The 23,026-nt window shown below is 42.4% G+C and overlaps 1 protein-coding gene across 1 annotated transcript in view; it reads right to left on the bottom strand.

Annotated features, from left to right (window-relative positions):
• MRPS15 (mitochondrial ribosomal protein S15) overlaps positions 1 to 23,026 on the bottom strand; it is a 153,897-nt gene that overhangs the window by 13,821 nt on the left and 117,050 nt on the right. Inside the window, exon 7 of the mRNA XM_086958744.1 lies at positions 1,433 to 1,624. Coding sequence (XP_086814870.1) covers positions 1,433 to 1,624 — 192 coding nt within the window. The remainder of the gene's footprint in view (positions 1 to 1,432; positions 1,625 to 23,026) is intronic.

Below are 23,026 nucleotides of genomic sequence, written 5' to 3'. Positions count from 1 at the left end.
TAGTCCGTCATCTTTTATTTTAAGGATGGCAGTGTTATAGGTTGTGGATACAGAAAGCCTAAGTTTAGTAGTCCGTCATCTTTTATTTTAAGGAAGGCAGTGTTATAGGTTGTGGATACAGAAAGAGAAAGTAGATGTGTATGCGTGCGCAGTCGCCGGGGAGATTGGGGGTATGAACAAGAGTTCTACCAACACGCCCCATGAAAACACGTTCTTGTGTAATCATGCAAAAGTACTCACTCCTCAGCAAAGAAGCGAGAAGTCTTCTCCCGTGTGCGCAGCGCTCCCTCCCCCGGTCCACATTTACAGCGCCGACGTAGACGTTTCTCTTTTTCTGCGGTCCACTTGGACGGCCTCGGCCTGCTTTCTTTCAGCTGCAAAAGGTTTATTATCTTTATGGGGCCATCTGTTTGACCCCCATAAAGATAAAAAACCTTTTGCAGCAGAAGGAAAGTAGGCCGAGGCCGTCCAAGTGGGACGACAGAAAAAGAGAAAAGTGTACGTCACCACAAGCTCTTTCCCAATGGCTGACCACCGTTTAGCATAAACGGTGACGCCAGCCAATGAGAAAGAGGGGCAGGGCTTAAAGCCCGCCAGTGAATCTCCCTCTAAATCATTAAATCTCGCGAGCGAGACTGCGCATGTGCGCAGTCCACGCCAGCTCGACCTAAAAAAGTATTGAGCTAATCAGTGTTCAAGGTCACTAGTTGTCCCTGTGCATAGCACAGTATATAAATACCAGTTTTTAGCCAACAGCGGAAGTTTGTTATTCAGCTTATGCTGCGATACATTCTATGCCGCTGCTCTCTTATTCACCTTGCATTCAACACCAACTCAAATCTATCAGGCACTCAACACACTGAATAAAGTTATTTGCTGTCTGCTGAACGTTTACCTTCCTTCCTTCCTAATAATTCTGCAGAGAGAAATTGACATCAGTATTTAGATGAAAAGTGATACACACCTTCAGAACAAAGACTCCTAGCAAATTGCATTCAAAACTCCAGTTAATTGATTTCAATAAAAAATGAATTAGACAAGCACCAAATACCACTGTTGTGCGTGTCAATTTGGACCGGTGTTATACTACCAACATTTGTATAGCACAATTCAGAAATTTCTATGGTCGCATAGAACTTTAAAGTTCCGGGCGCCCTTTGAGGTTGAGCCATACAAAACCCCCATATCAATGGCCGACTGTCGACTATTCGAATTCCTGGCACAAAATATCTCTATTTATCCCTTGATACATCATATTTATATTCACCACATATTAAACTATTAAAACAAAAAAAACAATTAAAAAAACAATAAAAAAAAATAATGTTATATCTCAGGTATATTTAAAGCAATAATAACATCTTTACTATTAGCCTATAATTCCTGAAATCCCTGCTGAAGACACATGAATGTGATGAGTATTGCTCCATACCTTCTGACAGAAAGCCTTCTTTGCCAGCCAGCGGTGAGTGATTCGTTTATAGTACTGCGGTGGGAATGTGTACTCAATGTCCAGTTGTTGGCACACCCTCTCGAACGTATCATACCGTGTGCGTCGCAGATATTTAAGCAGCTTCTTCCGTTGGTCAATGGCCATCAGCATATATCGTTTGTGCACTTTGTCCTGGAAGAGGAGAAAATGTTGAGCGAAGTGATGCAAAACAGCAGCAGACAAATACAAGTTGACAAAATATCAGAGCCATCACATTTTCTTTAAACACTCTATGACAACGTTGGATTCTCACAAAGATTACAAACTATCAATGGGTGTAAACTTTAGCCAGATCCTATTACCAGGTGAAGGCTTCCACTTATGCCGACGGCTCCAACAATTGGAACCAGAGACCCGAAATATGTACAAATGGACTTCAGATACCTAGCCATCCCAGTTACCCCTGGTGTTCCCTTGTGGACCTATATTTGTTCACCTGGTTTTTAAGCTTCACATAATACCACTGAAAGTCTCTCGACCAAGAAAACATAGCCGCAATATGGCGCAGATGATTATGTGATGGAACAACGCATGCCTCAACAACAGTAAACAGCCATTTCAACGAGTTTTTTACTTCATGATACCATTACAACGCATGCATTACCACGCATGCATTGTACATCGCAAAGTAATTACTGCACTTTCTTTTTTAACACATGCCTTTACAACGAATGTCGTTGTAAAGGTATGTATAGTAAATGATCAAGCGCTCTAAAAAAATGTAGACGATCCATGTTGTTGTAAGGAAACAGAGGCCGTTCAGTTTCCTCATAAAGACGTGCACCGCACCTCTGAGAAGACGTGAAGCAGGAACCAGGAGGAGAGAGGGAAGGGGCAGGGGGTGGGGGTTATTTTTTTTAAGGTTTAGGGGGGTCGGGGTCGTGCTGGGGGTAGTGTTTTAGGGTAGTGTAGTGGTGTTTGTGTAGGGGGTCGTGCTGGGGGTAGGGTTTTAGGGTAGTGTTGTGGTGTTGGTGTAGTGTAGGGGGTCGTGCTGGGGGTATTGATTTAGGGTTTAGGGCAGTGTTGTGATGTTTGTGTAGTGTAGGGTAGTGTTTTGGGTTTAGGGTAGTGTATGGGGGTCGTACTGGGTAGTGTTTGGGTGTAGGGAGAGGACTGGGGGTCGGGGGTCGTGTTTTAGGGTTTAGGGTAGTGTTGTGGTGTTTGTGTAGTGTAGGGGTCGTGCTGGGGTAGTGTTTTGGTGTATGTGTAGTGTAGGGTAGTGTTTTAGGGTTTAGGGTAGTGTAGGGGGGTAGTGTTGGGTATTGTAAATGTAGTAAGAGGACTGTCACTTACCTTAGAATCTTTTACCACGACTATACCTTTATCACACATGTTTTTGCGTTTTAATGACATGCATGGTAAAGGCATAGTCGGGGTAAAAGTTTGCGTTGTAATAGTATCTCATTGTAATTGACAACGCATACCAATACCCACGTTGTATTGGTACGTGTTGTAACTAGCGCTATTCCTCAACAATGCATGAATGAACCACGCCGTCTTAACCATGAACGCGTCTATATTACGCATGCCGTTACCATGCAATTTCATGGTAAAGACATGATTGGTAAAGGGACATGTGTAATAAAATTTTTTTTTTTTAAATCACACTCCTGCACCTCTGCCCTTAGCCCTAAAATTCGGCCCTCCTGCGGTCTAGAATACCACCCCAGCCCTATAAACTTCACCAACCCCCTATCCTAGACCTTAATACTTGACCGCCCAGCCCCTAAAAACTTCTCTGATTACAGCTCCCCTCCATGAGCACTAAAACCAGTCCCGCCCCCAAAATCTACTGCCCCTCGACCTAAAACTGCCAAATTCTTGTCCCCTGCCCTGAGACCTAAATCTCAACCATTAAATCCACTCTGACCACTCTGACCCCCCCAACCCCCCCACCCGAGCCCTAAAACCAAATGGGGCACAATTCAGCCACAGATCAACGACCAACTTTTTAACAAAGACGTCTTCTACCGTCTTCTAAGCCAAGAATATTGGCTTCTAAGTAGGCACCACCTTAGCCAGGGGAGTACCAATGTTTACATAACTTGGTTCATCAGCCTCCATTCTAGGATCAAACCACCCTTGTGGCACCTGGTTTCCGGAGTCCTAGGGCAGTCAGAAGTTACTGGCCCCCAAAAGTAATAATTACACTTGTTTGCTACTAGTGCCCCTGGGCACGACTAGACCCAAAAACTAGATGACAAGATTATTTCATTTCAAAACTTTACTCTCACCGAGTAACAAGCAGTCCAGACATAAGGAGATGATTTAAGTTAGACCCTCAAAACAGTTCTCAAACCTCATACTACTGTTGGGGCAATGTTCCACATTGCTCTGCAGAGCTGTGCGGCCCTGAATCTTTTCGCCAATTTTCCCTCAGTGACCTCAACAATCATGCAAGCCCACTCAGGACCCTACAGTTTTACTAACCTGAGATCCCAGAGCCTAGCCCTTAAGTGGAGGGGCACCCAAAGGGATACCTCGTTGTAGAGGGTGGCTATTTCCCGCTCTGCCGTAACTCTCAGAAACGGACAATGGTAGCAGGAAAGACAGATTAATTTGTAGAAGTACCTGGGCACAGTGTTTTGCGCAAGAGCCTTCGGACGCCGCCATTGAATGTCAGCATGCAGAATAATAAGGCTGCATAGTCTTGATTCCATCTTGTTTCTTTAATCCACCACCAAACTGTTTATGCCCCTTTATCGCCGGAGGGATGCGGCAAGACGGGCTTGAGATATACCAAGCTACCGAAGGACACGTGATCAGATGACACGGGGTCCCCTGTATGATTGCCGGTACGCTCTGATTTGGCAAGCATAAGGTCCGACATATATAAGTGTGATGACTAAGAACTGAGAACCCCAGATTGCCCTGATGAATTTGCTGAAAGCGGAGCAATGAAACATGTCGGCACTATCTGAATATAGATGGTATTTGAATACCCATTTTTAATTTGGGAGGCTTGCAGCACCAGAATAAAGATAGAAAGCTAGCAACCCTTACCCAATAATTTTTAAATTTTGGTTGAACCTAACACATTGGTTTATTTTTTGGGGTTGTAGGTGCATTGGTACACGATTTACAAGAGTGCACATTGGTATTGGTTATTTTCTTTACATACAACTATTATTATTTACACACTTGGTTGTTTTTGGTCATTTTTCACACACTATATACAGAGAGATTGACCAATGATGAGAAGTGGGTACACTGGCGATTGTTAACCAGGAACCCCCTCGGGAGTTACGACCGTGAGGCACTCTCTCTGTTTTCACACATTTTTTGTGGATTTGGGGACCGGTGTCTGTCTTTCTTAAAACTTACATCCTTGACCCATGAGATTAGTGTTATCTAACACACTTGAAGGATCTAGATGGTTCATCAGATTACCTATGATGGTCATTAAAGCTTTGATGTATTAGTAAGTAGGTAAGGCGTGTTTTGTTTACAGTCGTTTGAGTAGGGGGCGGCCTTACCTCTTTCCCCCTACACTCCTATTGATTAAATTCCCCTTAACGCATAACTGGTCTTCGAGTGAGAGGTACTTTGGAAACTCCGTCATGCAGAACTGCTGATATTGTGCATTCTATGGGTGGTGAACAGACAGACTCAAGATCCCCCCTCCCCCATTAACGGAAGAGATCTTGCGTCACCTCCATGCGCAACTTCCACTTGTGATCTGCTAGATGTCGATGGCTGAGCTGATCTGTTCTGACATTCAGGATCCTGTTCGGTGGTTCACCACCAGGAAATGTTCTTGATGGTCCAGCCATTTCCAAAAGGTGTACATCCCCCCTAAACAGGAGCGAAGCCCCCCTGTTTGTTGCAATACTACATGGCAATGAAGTTTTCCGTAAGCATCTGTACCACTCTCCATTTTATGGCCAGAAGGGAATCGTTCAACCCTTCAACCCCAAGAGGATGACCTCAACTCCAGAAAGTTGATATGGAGCTGGGACTCTGCCGGAGACAAGAGGCTTCCGAATTTCACCTCTTTCAGGTCGCCACTCCAACCCAGAAGTGATGCATCTGTCACCAGTGTCAGCTTTGGGTGGTGTAGGGAAGGGGTCTGCCACTGACCCGATCGCAGCCCAGTAACCACCACTGCAGATCTTTTCCAGTCTCCACCGAAATCTGGTCAAGTTTGGAGAGGCCCCCATGACATTAGGATCTGTCACAGACTTTTGCTTCCAACAGTCCTTACAGGGATTAAAACCTGTCACTTTGTGAGGTGACATTTCCCCTACACACTGTTAAATATGTGAGGTACAGGGTCTCAAAGAGAAGAGAGGTAGCTCCAATCTGTATCTGATGGTATGGAAAGAAAGAAACTGACACTAAAATTCCCATCAGGGTCAAAACACACAAATCACTCAATAAGTGCATACATCCTGCAATTTGAAGAAATCCCACATCCAAATGCCACAAAAATTTTGAAAAATATACATGGCTGCAATCCTTTTATAAAAATACATTTCACATTCATATACTGCAATATCACCTTCATGTTAGAAACACATACATCACAACAAAAAGAATACTAAACAACATAAAACAAATAATAAATACAATCACAATAAGGAGAACAATTACCACCTTCGATGCTTCGGACAGCCCTGGGCCGTCATAAGTCACGGTTGGTGTGTGCAGAGGACAGCTGGGGGCCGTCCGAATCCCTCCCACTCTCTAAATTGCCTGCACAGGGCGAAAATCGGCACCACGTGCAAGGGGTTAAGAATTATCGGGATGAAGCACTAGCAGGCGCAGTGACACTGCTTTACTAGGAATATTTGTTCATCACATAAGCATCAATTCATAGGAGACTTGATATGTAGAGAGGAATAGACAGAGAGCGATTAAGACAACTGGTGCCTTTCTGTTTATTCTCCCGCAGTGAATGCATTCCCGCATAACTGGGATCAGTCTCCACACATAACTTTGGAAGAGTACGGATCTAATCAGACCTACTCTAATCTTGGGGTCCATCGACCGAATTACGGGAGGACCGAGAGTGGCACTGATTGCGACAGTCCTGAAGAAGACCGGGGTGACCCGTAGAGGCACATTCCAAGCGGTCGAAACATGTTGACTCGAGCAGTGGTAGGAGGAAAGTTTTGAGATACCTCACTATCTCATCAAGGCATTTCCCATCCTCTTTTTTCACTTTTAATCCTGGTAGGGGTACCAAGGGACGTGTAATAAAGAGACTTTTTTGGTTGGCACCCTTAATCAGTTTTAATCACTTCCTTTATACTGCACCATTAGTCGTATTATCAGTTTCTGTCACTGGATGTGTGCACGGCTCACACCACATTTATGTTATGTGTTGAACTTATTTGGTTGTACGTCTCGTTAAGTGGAATTTATTATTTCCCCCCCCCCCCCCAATGCTCCGCCCTGAGTGTGGTTACACCAGGGCATATTGTAAGCAGGCCCGATGATGAAGCATGTCACATACTTCGGTATGTGAGTGAGGGCAGTTTTTCCAAATTGAGCAACTTGCCTTATTGGAATTTGGTTTTGGTTTCTTTCCTTACTCTATACACCCCCCTTGTGTGTACAGTTAAGAATTATCGGTCTTCATAGAAAAGCAAATCTCCTTACTGTATCAATGAGGGTCCATGAACATATCATACCCCATATAAAGAACCTATGTGCACCGCAGATTTTGCTTAAATGTTCAGTTGACGCATTTCGGTGAGCCCTATTATTATAAACCACCTTCTAAAGGACTACATACATTTTTTTCCCCAATAATTTCATATACCATCTATGAAAAAGAGAAAAATAATTCATTAACAGATATCACCTAAGTCTGTACAATCGATCAGATCGCATCAACAAAAAACAGTGACATAAAAACTGTAAAACAATCATTAAAACCATATGTTGAATTTTACTAACTGTTTGATTAATTAAAATCATTACAGTAAAGGCAAAAAACGCTGTTAAAAAAAGAATAATAATTGAATTAGACAGTTCCTCCTCCGGCCCCCAGCACCCTCCCCTACCCATCCGTATCCTGGCTTTGTGCTCAGCCATTTACCCGTAGGCACAATATGCAGTCCCCTGTGTTACTTGAATTACATTTTTGATTGAAAACAAATTGATACAAAAATTTTAAAATGCTTGGACTTAATAGTTCAGATTAAAAAGGCGGCACGCCTCCGTGCCTGTCGGGGACCAGCCTTCTTCCTTCAACGAGATTTGGCGTGTTAGTTACAGGATTGCATTCCTGCGAGTTTTTTAAGGCAATCCTGATCAGGTACGAGAATTTCCCCAATCTTTGCAAATTCATTGTCTTTGATTTTGAAAAACATAAGGCTGAGGCTTCTCTGGAGGTCTTTGCTAGATTACCAATATAGATCGGGAGAAGGAGGCGCCGACGTTCATTATTCAATTTGGGGCAACAGCACAGGAGGTGCAGCCAGGATTCCTTTAGGAAAGAGCACAGGCTGCATTTGATATTTTCCCCCTTACGTGCCCGTGCTGAAATAAAATCTGCGATACGTAACATTGTAAGTCTTATCAAAAGTATTTTACTTCGGGCTTGCGGTGTCAGGGCATCACTTAGGTAGGGTAGGGCTTTTCCTGGCATATATGATTTGTTCAGTGGCTCTAGGTTAGGACTTGAGCAAAAGGCTTTAATGCCTTGAGCAAAGGATATTTCACAGACTTGTTTATTTACAGCTTTCTCCCAGGCATTAAGCGAAATTTCCAAAAGCTGCAGGTTTGCTGCCTCTATCTTCAGTGTGTTAATAGCGCATCCAAGGCTGGCATGCCAGACTGACACCAACATATACAGGGGACCCCCTCTTAAATACTTTGGGCCAGGGAAAATAGAGGAAAGCAACAATACAACAAAAGAAAATTCCCTCATGGCCTAAATACTTTGCATCTTGTCACATAGTTTACATACTTTTCAAAAAGTCGTTCAAAACATGGCAATAACACTTTTAATTGTATTTATACTGATTTATTAGTTTTTTTCATTTATATCAACATTTATTTTATACTTTTTTTGAGTTTATTACATTCCTTTTAAATCTTTTCAATAAATAGTAAAAATTAGATTATCATGTATATACTTTTCAAATCACATATACAAATTCAAGAACAAAGGACACCCTACAGAGCACACACCTAAACATACTCACACACTATTCATACATACACTAACACACACATCACTTCTCATCCAATATATTCTCTTTCTTCTGTGGCTAAGGTATCACAGATTGTTATGTGAACTATCACGTCAGGTCGACGCGCGTTTCGGTGGATTTGTACCACCTTCCTCAGGACCTCGACAGAAAAAAGCTTGCTTCCTTATTGTGTGGACAGAGGGTATCCTTTGGGAGCTGCAAGGAGGTGCTTTAGTAAGGGCGCTGAAGGATCGCTGAAAGATCCGATCCATATTCAAAAGTCCCGTGACACGGGACTTTTGAATATGGATCGGATCTGGAGATACTAATGAAAATCATTCTCAAATCGAACTAAAAAGAAAAAAAGAAAACAAATTGCTGGATTACAAAGCACCAGAGTATAAAACCGAGCCGCTTGATGAAAACAAGATATCTTCGTTGGGAAGTGTGCCTGGAACATTTTGAAATAAGAAAATAGGAATCACATAAAAATATAAGCCTTAAAATCCAGGCTTTTAATAGGACTGACCACCAAATCAAGCGATCCTTCAGCCCTTACTAAAACACCTCCTTGCAGGTCCCAAAGGCTAATGGAGGAGGCTCGGTGTTCTTGGTATTCTGGCCTTCTTGGTCATGACTTTTGGTCCAGTGGATTTGTGTAAGTGGAGCGTGTCCCACTTTTGTCAATCCTGCCTCATATTTCCTGTCGATTGGGGGGGGTAGACGCCTTTTCTTTGGATGAGGGTATAATGTCTCCGAAATGTGACCCGGTGATAAGAAGAGAGCGTTCATTTTCCTGCTCACTACAGCTTGCCGGACCTGAAAATAGTCCTCTTTTGGGAGTATGTGGGCAGGGAAGGGCTTTCTACTCACACTTGTATTACTAATTTGCTGTAAAATGCGTGTGCCAGAACCTTAAGGTGGTTCGTCCTGAGGTTCTTTCATTTGAAAGCCCTGAACAGTGCCCTGGGTGGTGCTGTTTTTTTTTAAAAAAGTGCATATGATCCCCTTTGCGGGGCGGCTTGGAGGGTTTTGTTAGGGCTTGATGGCAGAATTGTTCTCCTTGTGATCCTTTTTATTGGCAAATGCAAGCTGAACATTTCTTCAGGGGTCGTAAGTGAACCACCCTTCTTTTTGTGGCTCATCTTGCCGAACCACACAATGTAGTGATTTAACTGTCTAAGCGGGCAGTCTGGTCTGCTAAAGTGCAGGATTGATCGAAATACCAAGTCCTGTCTAGTGCAAGGGTTTTGTGATGATTTTATGAGACCCCAATTTGGACTAATGCCGGTGCCTGCACAATGCTTCCCAATTGATGGGCTGCCTGCTGCTTTTCCTTTGATTTGCCCTGCTCTTGGACGTGGGCTCTGGTGTTCACTGCTCCACTCAGTCGTCCCAATCCGCCGCCCTGATGTATTCTTCCCCACCCCTCCACCCTACAATGCTTGAGGGCGCAGGGAGGCTTATTGCTAACTGGCTGGACTGTGTCCATGAGGCACAGGGTCGGACTGATTTGCATATGGCCATGTCTGAACTGGGGTGGCTGAGTGAGCTAAAGAATGGTGATGGATTAAACCCAGATCAGTTGACTGGGGGTGAGTGTTTGATTTGATCAAACTATCCGTCCATCATCCCCTTTTGTATCGTATTGCTAACTGGCAGCAGGACATAGCAGAAGGTGGGGAAGGAGGAGAGGAAGCACAGAGTCGACAGAAGACCTGTGGGTGTAGCACGGCAGGACAAGGCAGGGGGGGGGGCGAGAGTGGCTTTTCACTAGCTCGCAAGCCACACCCGTCTGACGCCAGCCACTTCCACGAGGTCCAGTGCCGCAACTCTGCCCACTACCAGCTACTGCCTCAGCGGCTGCGCAGCGTCACCGTACCTCTGGAGTCGGCTTAGTGGCTTTGCGGCCCTTGATGGAGGATAGTGCAGGGTGATGAAAGGCAGTTTGTCAGGTTGGCCCCCCTCAGACAGCCGCGAAAATCACGGAGCAAAACCATATATATATCCTATAACTTGACGTAGTACTAGTTTTCTTGTATACAGATCCCAAGCCTACTGTCCTTAATAACATCCTCCAGACTAAACATTCCGCCGTTCATATTGAAAAACAAATGAATCATATAGATTAAGAAAACCACCACATACATACTACCCATCGTACCTTTGTGCCAATAGAAATTAGCAATGGAACTCTCCTTCAAAACAAAAATAAATCATATATATAAAATGCAGATTCACCCAAAGGTCATGTCAATATTAGGCCTCTCAAACTCCTCATTGAAGGGTATATAAAGAGACTGTCTCTCTTTTCTTTACTGCTTGATAGGATAAGGGAGAGCTTCCATCACAAACTCTAAGAAAAACATTTTTAAAAGCCTTCTATCCCACGCAATGATTAAAAAATCCTATCTACAAAATACAATGTCACCTGGCTTACATTAGAAGATACCGTCCAAGTACTGGGACACTCTAATAGGACAATCCTTCAAATATACTCTCCCTCGAATCTATAATAATAACAAAATATATATCTATACTACTATTATAAAGCAAGAACTTTGAACCTTTGAGGCGGGTAAACTCGGGAACCACAGCGCCAATCCACACACCCGATACATCATTGTAATCGTCAGGGTGTGCAGATGGACATAGGCTAGATAAACTATAAAAATATGCGTTATTTAAAAAATGTACCTTAAAAAAAAAAGTAGTCCCTTCGAAGTAGCGCCGGCCGCGACCTGCGTGCGGACGTCAGGAGCGTGGGGAGGAGCGGCGTCCAGGAGCGCGAGGAGGAGCGGCGGACATGGCGCGGGGGAGGAGCGGTGACGTGCGGCGGAACCAGCGGACAGGCAAGGAGCGGCGGAGCGGTGAACTGAGGAGCGAGGAGGAGGAGCGGCGGCTGAGGTAAGGCTCCGGGGGACCCACGGACAATGTCTGGGCAGGCGGGGGTCGGGGCAGGCGGGGGTCGGGGCAGGCGGGGGACGGGGGCCTGGGGTGCTGGACAATGTCGGGGCTGGTGGGGTCCCGGGCTGCTGGACAATGTCGGGGCGGGCGGGGGTTGGGGAAGCCCGATTGCTCCCGGACAAGGTCGGGACGGGCTGCTAGTATATATATATATATATATATATAATATATATATATATATAGTTAAAAATTCAACTATGACTCCCTACTACCTAAGGATAGTGAACTCACCAGAACTACCATACTTCTCATTACATCCCTCACCTATATCTTAAGGAACTTATGAATGTTTGTGGTTTCTGTCCCAACTTCAGATCCATTCAAAAATACCTACAGATTAAAAAAAAAAAGATAAAAGGAGCTTAATGTAACCTAAAGCAGTGCACAGTAACCCACACTTTCATAGACTATGAGAAGAAACCTTAGGTCTCAGGCACAAGTCCAAAAAGAACAATTGATGGACAGAATGAAGAACAATGTCATACATTCACCCCAGTACAGAGATCTGGGCCTAAATCCATCTTTTTTTGCTCCCCATGTCATCCAGTTTGAACCCAGTCATATGCAAATCAGTCTTGACCCTGCGCCAAATGGGAACAGTCTAGCCCGAACTGCCTGGCCAGGTTCTCCTTGGACTGGAAACAAGCATCCTAGGACCAGTTTCAGGGTTTCACCCCTTGTCAGCCACGATAGCTTGACTCCAATGGCATGGAGAGCACAGGACCCACGTCTGGGTATACCCGTCCCACTCGGTGAGACAAATGCAAAAAGAACAATTGATGGACAGAATGCAGAACAATGGGCCTAAATCCATCCACCCTAAAACCGGTCCCATGATGATTGTTTTTGGTCCAGGGAAGACCTGTCTTGGCAGTTCGGTCTGGACTGTTCCCATGAGGCACAGTGACAAAACTGATTTGCATATGGCTGGGTCTGAACTGGGGCTGCAAAGTGAGCTAAAGAACTATGATGGATTGAACCCAGATCTGTGACTAGGTGTGAGTGTCTGAAAAGTTTCAGTGCTCCGTTCTTCTCTTTGTGTTTGCTTTGTTCACCCTAAGTTGGCAGGGTATGCCCAGACATGGGTCCCTTGCTCACTTTGTCACTGGATTCAAGCTAGCCTGGCTGATGAGAGGTATTATCCCGAAACTGGTCCAAGGATGCTTGTTTCTGGTCCAGGGAAGACCTGGCTTGGCAGTTCGGTCTGGACTGTTCCCATGAGGCACAGGGTCAAAACTGATTTGCATATAGCTAGGTCTGAACTGGGTTGGCGAAGTGCGCTAAAGAACGATGATGGATTCAACCCAGATCTGTGACTGGGGGTGAGTTGTCTGAAAAGTTTCAGTGTTCCGTCCATCATCGCTTTGTTTTTGCTCAGGCACAAGTCAACATGGAGAAAGAGTAAGGTTGGCACTTATGCGTGGAGGTTGCAAAATTTGTGAACAATGCATTAGGGACCTTAACGTTTCTTGTCAGGGAGTAACAATTTTAACCAAGATTTTTACGAATAGTCCGATAAAAATGAATACATATGATCATTTGCCTCTGTGGGCTGGGGTATGCAAGTGAAACTCGTCAAGAGTTCAGAAAAAGGATGAATAAGGATGAATAAATGTAAATCAGTCATCAGAATGAAGAAGAATAAGGCTGCTTTAGTGGATCACTTCCTTGAGATACAACATGAGGAAAGTGAGTTTTGTTGGTTTATATTATAGAAATCGGTAGGTAAGAAAAGAAGAGGGAACACGGATAAAAGGAGGAAAATCAGAGAACCGTTTTTTATGTCGGAGTTTACTACATTTAGATGTGGACTAAATAGTAGAGAAGAATTGGAACGTTTAATTGATACATAGTTTATTTGTTTCATCCTTCGGAGCGTTTAAGGTTTTTAGGATAGGATATTGAGGAGATTCACTTTTTGGTGACAGTATTGTTAATATTATTATAATTAGAGGTGTGGTTTTGTGTTAGAAAGTAAAAGGGTTGCAATGTCCATTTTGTTTATTTCCTTAGGGAACGTTTAAAGATAGCGTCCATGGTAGGGTCATCCTGGATACATTTTGGTTTGATAGGTTCCCGGTATGAGTAGGTTCGTTTTTATGTTTTTATATTTTAGGTAGAATGGATAGGGCAGATTGGGGTAGTAAGTAATTTTGGAATTTTTGGGTTATTTTTTAATAGGTTTTAGGTGTTTTTAAGGAATTTAATATCTCAGAAGATATTGATTAGATGATTAGAACAAGGAGTGTCACATGTGGTAGGAATGGTATGGCTTTATGCGCTCAACAACGGTTACAATGGTTCTTTATTGACCCTTATAAGGCAAGTTCAAGATGGCGGCCGAGGTAGGCCGATTTTGGAACATGTGGGTGTCATATGTCCCCTGCATTAAGAAAATTGTTTTTAGGTATTGGGTAGGGTATTGATGTCATTTTAGGTGAGTAGCCACATATTTATGTATTCACAGTGTGTGTGAGTTGAATATATATCACATTGCGGGACTTTTTAGATTGAAGATAGGATTAGTAGCCTGGTTAGACAGATGAGACGTTGCATTTGTATTACATCACATATCATGTGATGTATGTGATGATGAAGCCTCCTCAGGTGGGGTTAGATAAGAGTGTGCATATAAAGGGTCAATGAATACGCCGGGTATGTTGTACAATCTTTGACATGCTACGGACAGGTGAAGGCGTTTTCAGCTAAGTAAATATGGGCTAGTACAGAGATATATCAACAAGAGTGAGACAGTAGTGGCAAACCCGTAGTATATGAAGGCACAGGTTACTGTGCGATAGTTCAGGTTAAATGAAGCTCTTATTTTTTTTATCTGTAGGTATTGGTAAGAGGATATAAAGTTGGGATCGAAACCACAAACATTCATACGGCTACAAGCAATTGTCCTTCAGTTATAGATAAGTGATGTAATTGACAGTATGGTATTTATGGTGATTTCCTCTAATTTTGAGGTAGTAATGAGTTATCTTTTATGAATGTATATATACTAGCCTTTACAGGAAATCTACCTCTGGGAATACCATCTTGCATGCCCAAAGTTTCCATCCTAAGCATACCATAGCTGCCATCCCTTATGGAGAATTTTTGAGAATTCATAGATCATGTAGCACAGTAGAGGAAAGAGACCATCATCAAGAGGAGTGCAGACACAGACTCCTATTGAGGGGTTATGATAACAAGAAGTTGCTTGCTAGCATGATCAAAGCCAACAGAATAGATCGTCAAGAGCTTCTTGATCCCCTCAGACCCAATCTTAATGCCTCTCCCATTGAAAAAAATGAAACCAATACCATCCGTCTTATAACGGGTTACAGCCGTCAGGCAAAAGAAATAACTAGAATAATGTCCTTAAAGACATTATGCCACATTCCCCCACTGTCACATTTAGAAGAGCGTATTCAATGCGCAATGACTTGGTTAACAACAGCCCTGAAATACCCTTGGACAATTGGTTATCTCCCCGTAAGGGATTTTTTCGCTGTATTAGTTTTCGGGCTTGCAAATTCGGTGTTAACACTAAATCTGGCTTGACACCGTTCGACAACAAACCAATTATGCTTAAATCCCATTATACATGCCGTACGGAGTTGGCGGTTTATGTATTGAAATGCAGCTGTGATCTCATTTATGTGGGAAGTACAAAGGGAGCAGTATATGTGCGCATTCTCCAACATCTGAGGGCAATTGTAAATGCGGACCCCACGTACCCGGTTGCTCGACACTTTCAACAGGTACACAACCAGAATTTAAATCATCTGAAGTACTTTGTTATTGATGCGATCATACCGAGTAAAAAAGGTGGGGACAATGCGAAACGTTTACGCCAGCTAGACTCCAAGTACATTGTCATGTTAAACAGTAAACATCCGGGGGGATTGAATACAGGGGAGGACCTTCGCAACTTTCTGTAGAAACATGCAGTCTATCAAATTCTTACACATCTAACTGCATGAGTCTGGTTATCCGTTTATGGGCAGAGTAGATCTTATAAACCCATTACATAACCACGTTTCGGAGGTATAATACACAGTTCAGGGTGTCTATATTCCAGTACATTTTTTGAGGCCCCACTTACCAGTACCCAGAATCTCATATCCAAGAGGAGATAAAAATGTGGGCAGAAGGAGTCCTTCATATGAACTAATCAAATAATTTTTTGTTTATCATTATAGCACTTTATTTGCACTTATTATACACTTTTAAGGCTCTCACATTATTTATATGAGATGACCTTTTTTAGCCTTCACTTATACATGGAGTGTCAAACTAGGAATCACACTACGATCGTTAAGGGCAGTTAATGTTGGGCCCATCCACTAATTAATTGGATTGTTTGAAATAACAGGGAATATAGGAGGAGGTCTTGATCAATTTGACCACACTATTATTATAATGCCCTTTTCTCGTGATATGTTAAGAGTGTACATGAACGTTTGTGTCCCGAGGTACCTGATGGTACAGTATATAGAGGGAACCAGCTCTGTAACAGACTTCACGAGATGACAGATTTTATCTATCTATACTCGCTATTATTTTAGCTTGTTTTGTGTATTTGTACAGATAGTACCCAACATTTATCATGAATTAACTTAACCAACCAATGCTGTAACACACATTGCATTGAGATTTGTGGAGCATTATTTTGTATTTTGCAATCATAATCAATGTACCCTATGAGCATGCATGAGATATGATCAGTTTGCATACAATATAAGCATTTGTACGGATAGCAAATCACACACACGTGTGGAAAGCAAACAGAACATCGTTCTATACGATATACTCATGGGGTAACGCTATGAATAAGAGTGTAATATTGTTCCCTATGGGCACAGTTACGAGAGTTACATTAGCATTCAATATATTGGTAATGCTTTGTGATGGTTGCAATGACGAAAAACAGTCGATTTAACACCATGCATTGTGTTACAATTTCTATGTTGTGTTGGACAGGGTAAACATTAATTGTACATCTTTTACCATTGTAATATGGCGCCCACGAAATGGGATTGGAAGGAGACTTGTAATGTTAGTCCATCCATTATGTTTACTATTGCCTGAGAAGGCGCAAAATTTGAATGTTTACCAAACCCTATTTATGTTTGACCTCCGCCATACCCGCTCATCAGTGAGCAAGGACGCATGTCCGAAACGCGTCTGATGACTGGCACCACCACTACCACTTTATGAAATAAATAACTTCTCGAATTCAAGACTGGTTTGCGGTAATCATTTTTGGAGTCTGTGTACCTGTTCGCTGACTGACGGCTGCAGCCGGCGACTCGTTGGAGATATATATATATATATATCAGAGACAAAACTGATTATGAGACAGGTCAGATCTTTACCTTCTCTAGAAAATATGAGGCTCTAAGAAAGAACAAACAAGCAGGCAAACAAGGAGCTAGTACTAATAAAAAAACAATCACTAACACTGAAAAAAATGCTACTGGATCATCTGTGTCAGAGGATAGCTCTAATCCCGATAGTGATCAGGAGAAGGATGAACAGGCAAGGGCAGCGGGACCTAAAAGCACATTAGACGAAGAGCTGGCCCTTTTTTTGCAAGGACAGAAGACAAACCTTGCGCCCTCGGACAAGACAACAACACTACGCCGCGCAAAAAACCTCAAACGACGAGAGCGGAGGAAAGCAAACAAACGTAGGCGCAAGCTGGAAAAACAAAAACAAAAAGAGAGGGGGGTGGAACAAAAACTAATCACTCCCATGGATATAGACAAAACCATTGTCAACCTCGCAGGCATTGAACTCAGTGAAGAGGAGAAAGAAATTCTAAGCCTGGGCCTAACTTACTGTCCAAGAAGGGATTTTAATTATGTTAACATGCGATTGGATGTCTACAAAAGCACGAGAAAATTAAAACTCAAAAAACATTTCACATTGAACAAATTTGAAAATGCACATATACCTTTGCCAGCAAATGTAGACAACATTGCTAGCCAGACAACAGAGGCATTAATGGGAGAACTGGCGGAAATGTGGGGGTCGAATGCGCCCCACGACAGTGAACAAACTGTATCTCTGACCGGAATTGAAAACCCCAATTTATCTGTGAATGAACAGATTAAGAAACCTCTAACTAACTTCAGAGCCAAGTCCACATATACTCCAGTCATGCTTAAAGATTCCATAGACTTATTCCACGAACAAGTCACCAACCAATTAAAAGATCTGAATATCAAAATACATAGGGGCAGACATAAATATAATAAAGAAACAGCGGACTACAGAGCCCTTATCTCTAAATTACAGAGCAATCGAAATGTAATCATTCGAGCATCAGATAAGGGCTGAAACATCGTGTTGCTCCACAGAGAAATGTATGTGAAGGAAGCACTTCTACAAATGAATGATAGAATGTGTTACACCAGATTTTCCAGTGCAGAACTTAAAACTATGTACTTAAACTGCAATAAAAAGCTTTCTAAAAGGAAATCTAAGGGCCTTATCACTAATCAGGAGCATAAATTTCTACGAAATGACCACCCTGTGGTACCGACTATATATTTTCTGCCTAAGCTGCATAAAAATCCTACAAATCCCCCTGGACGTCCTATAATTTCAGCCAGGAACAGCTGCTTAGAACATATGTCTCAGTATGTAGACTTTCTTGCAGGGGGAGGTCAAAAATCTCCCATCATATGTCAGCGACACGAGTGACTTTTTGAACAAAATCAAAAACATTGAATGTCAGGAAAACTACATACTCATTGCTCTGGACGTCTGTTCGCTGTATACCAGCATTGTACATTTGGATGGCCTTAATGCTCTTGATCATTATTTACAGAGATCCTTACCTAACATGCCTGATCATGGAATGATGTTGTTAGAAATGGTTAAAATGTGTCTTGACAACAACATCTTCATGTTTAACAATCTTATGTACAGGCAGTTGCGGGGTGTGGCCATGGGGGCCAGCTTCTCCCCCAGCTATGCATGTCTCCACATGGGCTGGTGGGAGGAGATGGTCCTCCTGGTCTTACACTCAACAACTATGCGGGCTCAGGTAGTTACCTGGCTACGCTTTATTGATGATCTCTTTGTGATCTGGAGGGGGGATATGTCATCAGCTGAGAATTTTATCTCTGACCTCAACAACAATAACTTAAACCTCCAGTTCACAGCTACACTGAGCAAGTCATCCATTACTTTTCTTGATACTGAGGTGTTTATAGAACAGGGTAAAATAGAGACAAGACTACACCGCAAGGTAACAGCGGGAAACTCTACCCTACACGCCACCAGTTCCCATATTAAGCACCTCATCAATAGCATCCCCTATGGCGAGATGCTACGCCTTAAAAGGATACACAGCAGGCAGATTGATCTAGACTTGGCACAGAGGGAGAGTAAAGTAAGATTTTTAGCTAGGGGATATTCCCCCAAAATTGTAGATGCGGCAATTTTGAAAGCTAACCAAAAAGACAGATCCCTTTTATTGGTGGGCAACTTATCTCCAACAATAGATCCTGAGGACACCGTTACAATGAACTCTGAATTTAGATTTATTGTACAGTACAATGCCCAACATAAGGAGATAGCCAAAATCATTAGCAAAAACTGGCCACTAGTCCTTAGTGATCCAGTGATAGGGAGGGATCTCCCCAAGAGGCCCAGTATAACATACAGTAGAGGGCAGTCAATGAGAGATGAGCTGGTCAAAACCAGTCCTGAGGTCCTTGAAGTATCAACCTGGTATCAAACACACACAGGCTTTTACAATTGTAATGTCTGCAAGGCCTGCCAACAAGCCATCAATAAAAAGAGCTACCATTCCCCATTTGACAGCAGGGAACACAAAATTACCAAACTATTAACATGTAAGACAGAATTTGCTGTCTACGTGTTAATATGTCCCTGCAACATGCTGTATGTTGGGAGTACTAAGCTCCCAGTACATAAAAGGATCTTACAGCATCTTCGAGCAATTGGGAATCAGGACAATACTTATCCCGTAGCGAGGCACTGCAAGTCTAAACATAACTCTAGAAGTAGTGACCTCAAATATTATGTCATTGACTGTGTACAGGCTAGTAGAAGAGGAGGCAACAGAGAAGATAAACTACGCCGCCTTGAGACACAGTATATCATTGAGCTGAATACTAAGCATCCCTCGGGCCTAAACATCACAGAGGATTTATACACTTGCCTATGATAAAGTATATATAAAATAATGATCTTCCCTCAACATACAACTTACTTAACTGTTTTATGGGCCTTGTAAACAAGGAGAAGGATTTTAGACTATTTATGTCATTTGTACTCTTTTACATTATGCATATTAATTAGTTTGTGATTTTAACAATCTATTTATGTAAGGATTTTAGACATATTACTTGTATTCATTTATTTTAGCCTTTTTAAAAAAACAACCATTTTTAGGCGTTTATAGGTCTATATATGAATTTATGAATATTTGTATGTTTTTTAATCACTGGGCTATGTTGGCAAATTGTACAAATGTTTTTACATGAATAATATTATATCTTCTCTAGTACTGTACACACTACTACTTTTACTCTCTAGTAGATACGATAAGCGCTTGGAATGTATCATGTATTTTACAGATATTATCCCTATACCCATTGTGCAATACCGTCTCTACCAGAGGTGAACTTGTCCTCAGAACCATGGCAGCTATTTTGTTATTTTGCACTAGCACTTTATAGTACTCTCCATGACTTTCAAGTTTGCACATATTACACGGCAATGTACGAACATGTGGGGCTGCATATGGGTACTTGCTTTAATAATATGGTTCCTATGATGAAAGTACCATACACATATTTGTAAGATTTCGAACATCTAAGAACATCGCACTTTAATCGACATTTAATTTTAATAGTTTTTGTCCTATTTTCGAATATTTCTTCGGTTAAAACTCACTTTTAATTCACTATCACTAAATGTTTATCCCACATGTTTTTATGTCTACAGTCGGTCATTTAAATTTACAATGCTTAAATATGTCTCACTAAGTTATATTTTGTAAATGCATTAGCAGATATTTAAAATAGAATTTGAGTAGTCCTTAGGGGCTCAACTCTTCCATTTCTATTGCATGTGTAGTTTGACCTGCATTGGTAGACTGTATTTAAACGTGTGGCAGGTGATCAACTGTGTCATGTGATCAAGCGCTCTGTGAAGCGCGAAACGCGTCGTGATGACTATGGGAACACCACTTGCTGAATAAACCACCAGATTTGCACTGATCTTTGGGTTCGAGTCCCTTTTTGCAGCTGTTCGAAACTCTGCGCCATACCGGATTATCCCTGGAATATTATATATATATATATATATATATATATATATATTACCTACTGGCGGTCGCCAGTAGGTAGTTATAGTTAGGATTTTTTTCAATGTTAAATCTCAAAATTCTATTTGGAATAACTTTGGAGCCGGTTGACGAATCTGCCTGAACATTTCCACAAAATGGCCTCGTCGAGCTCCGGTCCTTCCCAGAAAGTTTGGGGGGGATTCGTCAAGCGGGGGCCGAGATAAAAGGGGGGTCCCAAAACGCGTTTTCTCCATGTTAATTTCCATAGGGCGGTCGATTTCACTTTTAGCCCGAACGGATGAATGGATTTCCACCAAACTTGGCAAAATTGTAGGGACTGGTAGCCCGATGTGCCTTTGCTATGTCTCAAGATATGTGCTCCAGTAGAATTTGAGTAATTTAAGTTTAAAAAAATATATATATCTGTAAGCGCGCACCGGTGCGCGCACCGGCGAGCGCTCCGGTCGCGCCACGTGAGGTGCGCACTGAAAGCTGATTGGCTGTCGGGTGTCTGAAAACATTCGCAACAGACCGGAGCGGCCGCCATCTTGTGTCTCGGTAAAATCGAGACACAAGAGGTGTCAAAAACAAAGGGGGGAATTGACCATAAGGGGGCAGGGTAGACCCCCCCTGACCCCCTAGGTTTAATGTGGGGGCCATAAAAGGGCCCCGCGGGGTAAAAAAAATATATATTTTTTTGATTATCGCGGGGGGCGCGCATGGTACGCGCACCGGGGAGCGCACCGGGGAGCGCACCAGGGAGAAAAGAGAATGGCAGAGTTTTAAAATTTAAGTCATTTTATATAAATGGGAGGTAGTTCTGAAAAGAACTGTTTTTTTATTCTTTTTGTTGTTTTATATTTTTTTTGGGAGTTTTTAAACTTTTTTTGCTTTTTTTGGTTTTTCTGAACATTTTTTGGTTTTTTTGTATTTTTTAAGGAGAGAAACAAAAACCAAGCATTTCAAACGGGCTCAACAGGAGAAAAAAAAAGGGCAACAAATTAATATTTCCTTTGGCACTTGTGGTTTTCCCAAGCACGATTAATAAGAGTGATGCATTGCTCACCATAGCAAATCGTTTGACCACAAAATTTACAAACCATTTTAAAATTTGAAAAGTTGGTTTGTATGATGGAGCATGTCTCCCTAACTTCCGGTCCTGATGGGGTGGGAACAGTAGTTTTGGAGGTGCTGGCAGAAGATTGTACAGGGTTTTTGGCCAGTTCCCTGACCTTTGCCCTAGAATAGTTGTTGGGATGTTTTCTAACCATATGCCGAATCATTGTGTGGTTGCCGAAGGAGTACTTCTTGTTGGGATTCCCCCTTGACATCTCCTGATGACAGATAAGGCAGGTTGCTTTAGGTGCATTCACTTTTTTTTTGTCACTCGGGATAGAAAAAAATTGCCAAATGATGTGCTCTTTTGGTTTGTATGTTATGTTGTCCTCTGGGACGAATCTACTGTCCTCTTCGTCCTCATCCTCCTCCTGTTCTGGATCTGCACCACTGTGAAGTTGAGGAGGTCCTTGTGGTGGTGGTGGTGGTGGTGGTCCAGAAGATCCAGCAGCTGCAGCTAATGTAGCCATTTTCTATAGATAAAAGTAAAGGTCTTCCTCTCTCAAAGCAAAAAGGTAGAATAAGGAAAAAAGGTGGGGGCTTTCCTCATTTTGAAAAAAAAATATCCTGAACCAATGAGAAGTGTTAATTTTAGGTCACATGACTAGGGGTTTTATCATTATGAAACCAAAACTGTTATGAACCAATCAAAAGTGTTATTTTTAGGGCACATGACCCGACGCGCTTACGCTACGCGCCCAGGGGCGTGCCCCGGGTCACGTAGCGTAAGCGCGTCAGTGCGCTTACGTCGTGCGTTTCACGCATACGCGGCTACGCGATACGTCACGATCATGTTTTCGTTCGCGATAAAAGAATAAATAAAAAAAAATGGGGAAAATTGTATGGACTGGAAGCCCTATTTTTAAGTTGTTTTTACGAAAATTAACTTTGAAAAAATATATATTGGGATACATTGGGCTATATATATGTTAGTGCCCAAACGTAGCCCAATGTAGCCAAATATAGCCCAATGTAGCCAAAAGA

This window comes from Lissotriton vulgaris, chromosome 2_1 (assembly GCF_964263255.1).
Source record: "Lissotriton vulgaris chromosome 2_1, aLisVul1.2, whole genome shotgun sequence".
Taxonomy (NCBI): domain Eukaryota; kingdom Metazoa; phylum Chordata; class Amphibia; order Caudata; family Salamandridae; genus Lissotriton; species Lissotriton vulgaris.
Note: the sequence above shows the minus strand (reverse complement) of the source record. Positions and strands in the feature narration are given on the sequence as shown.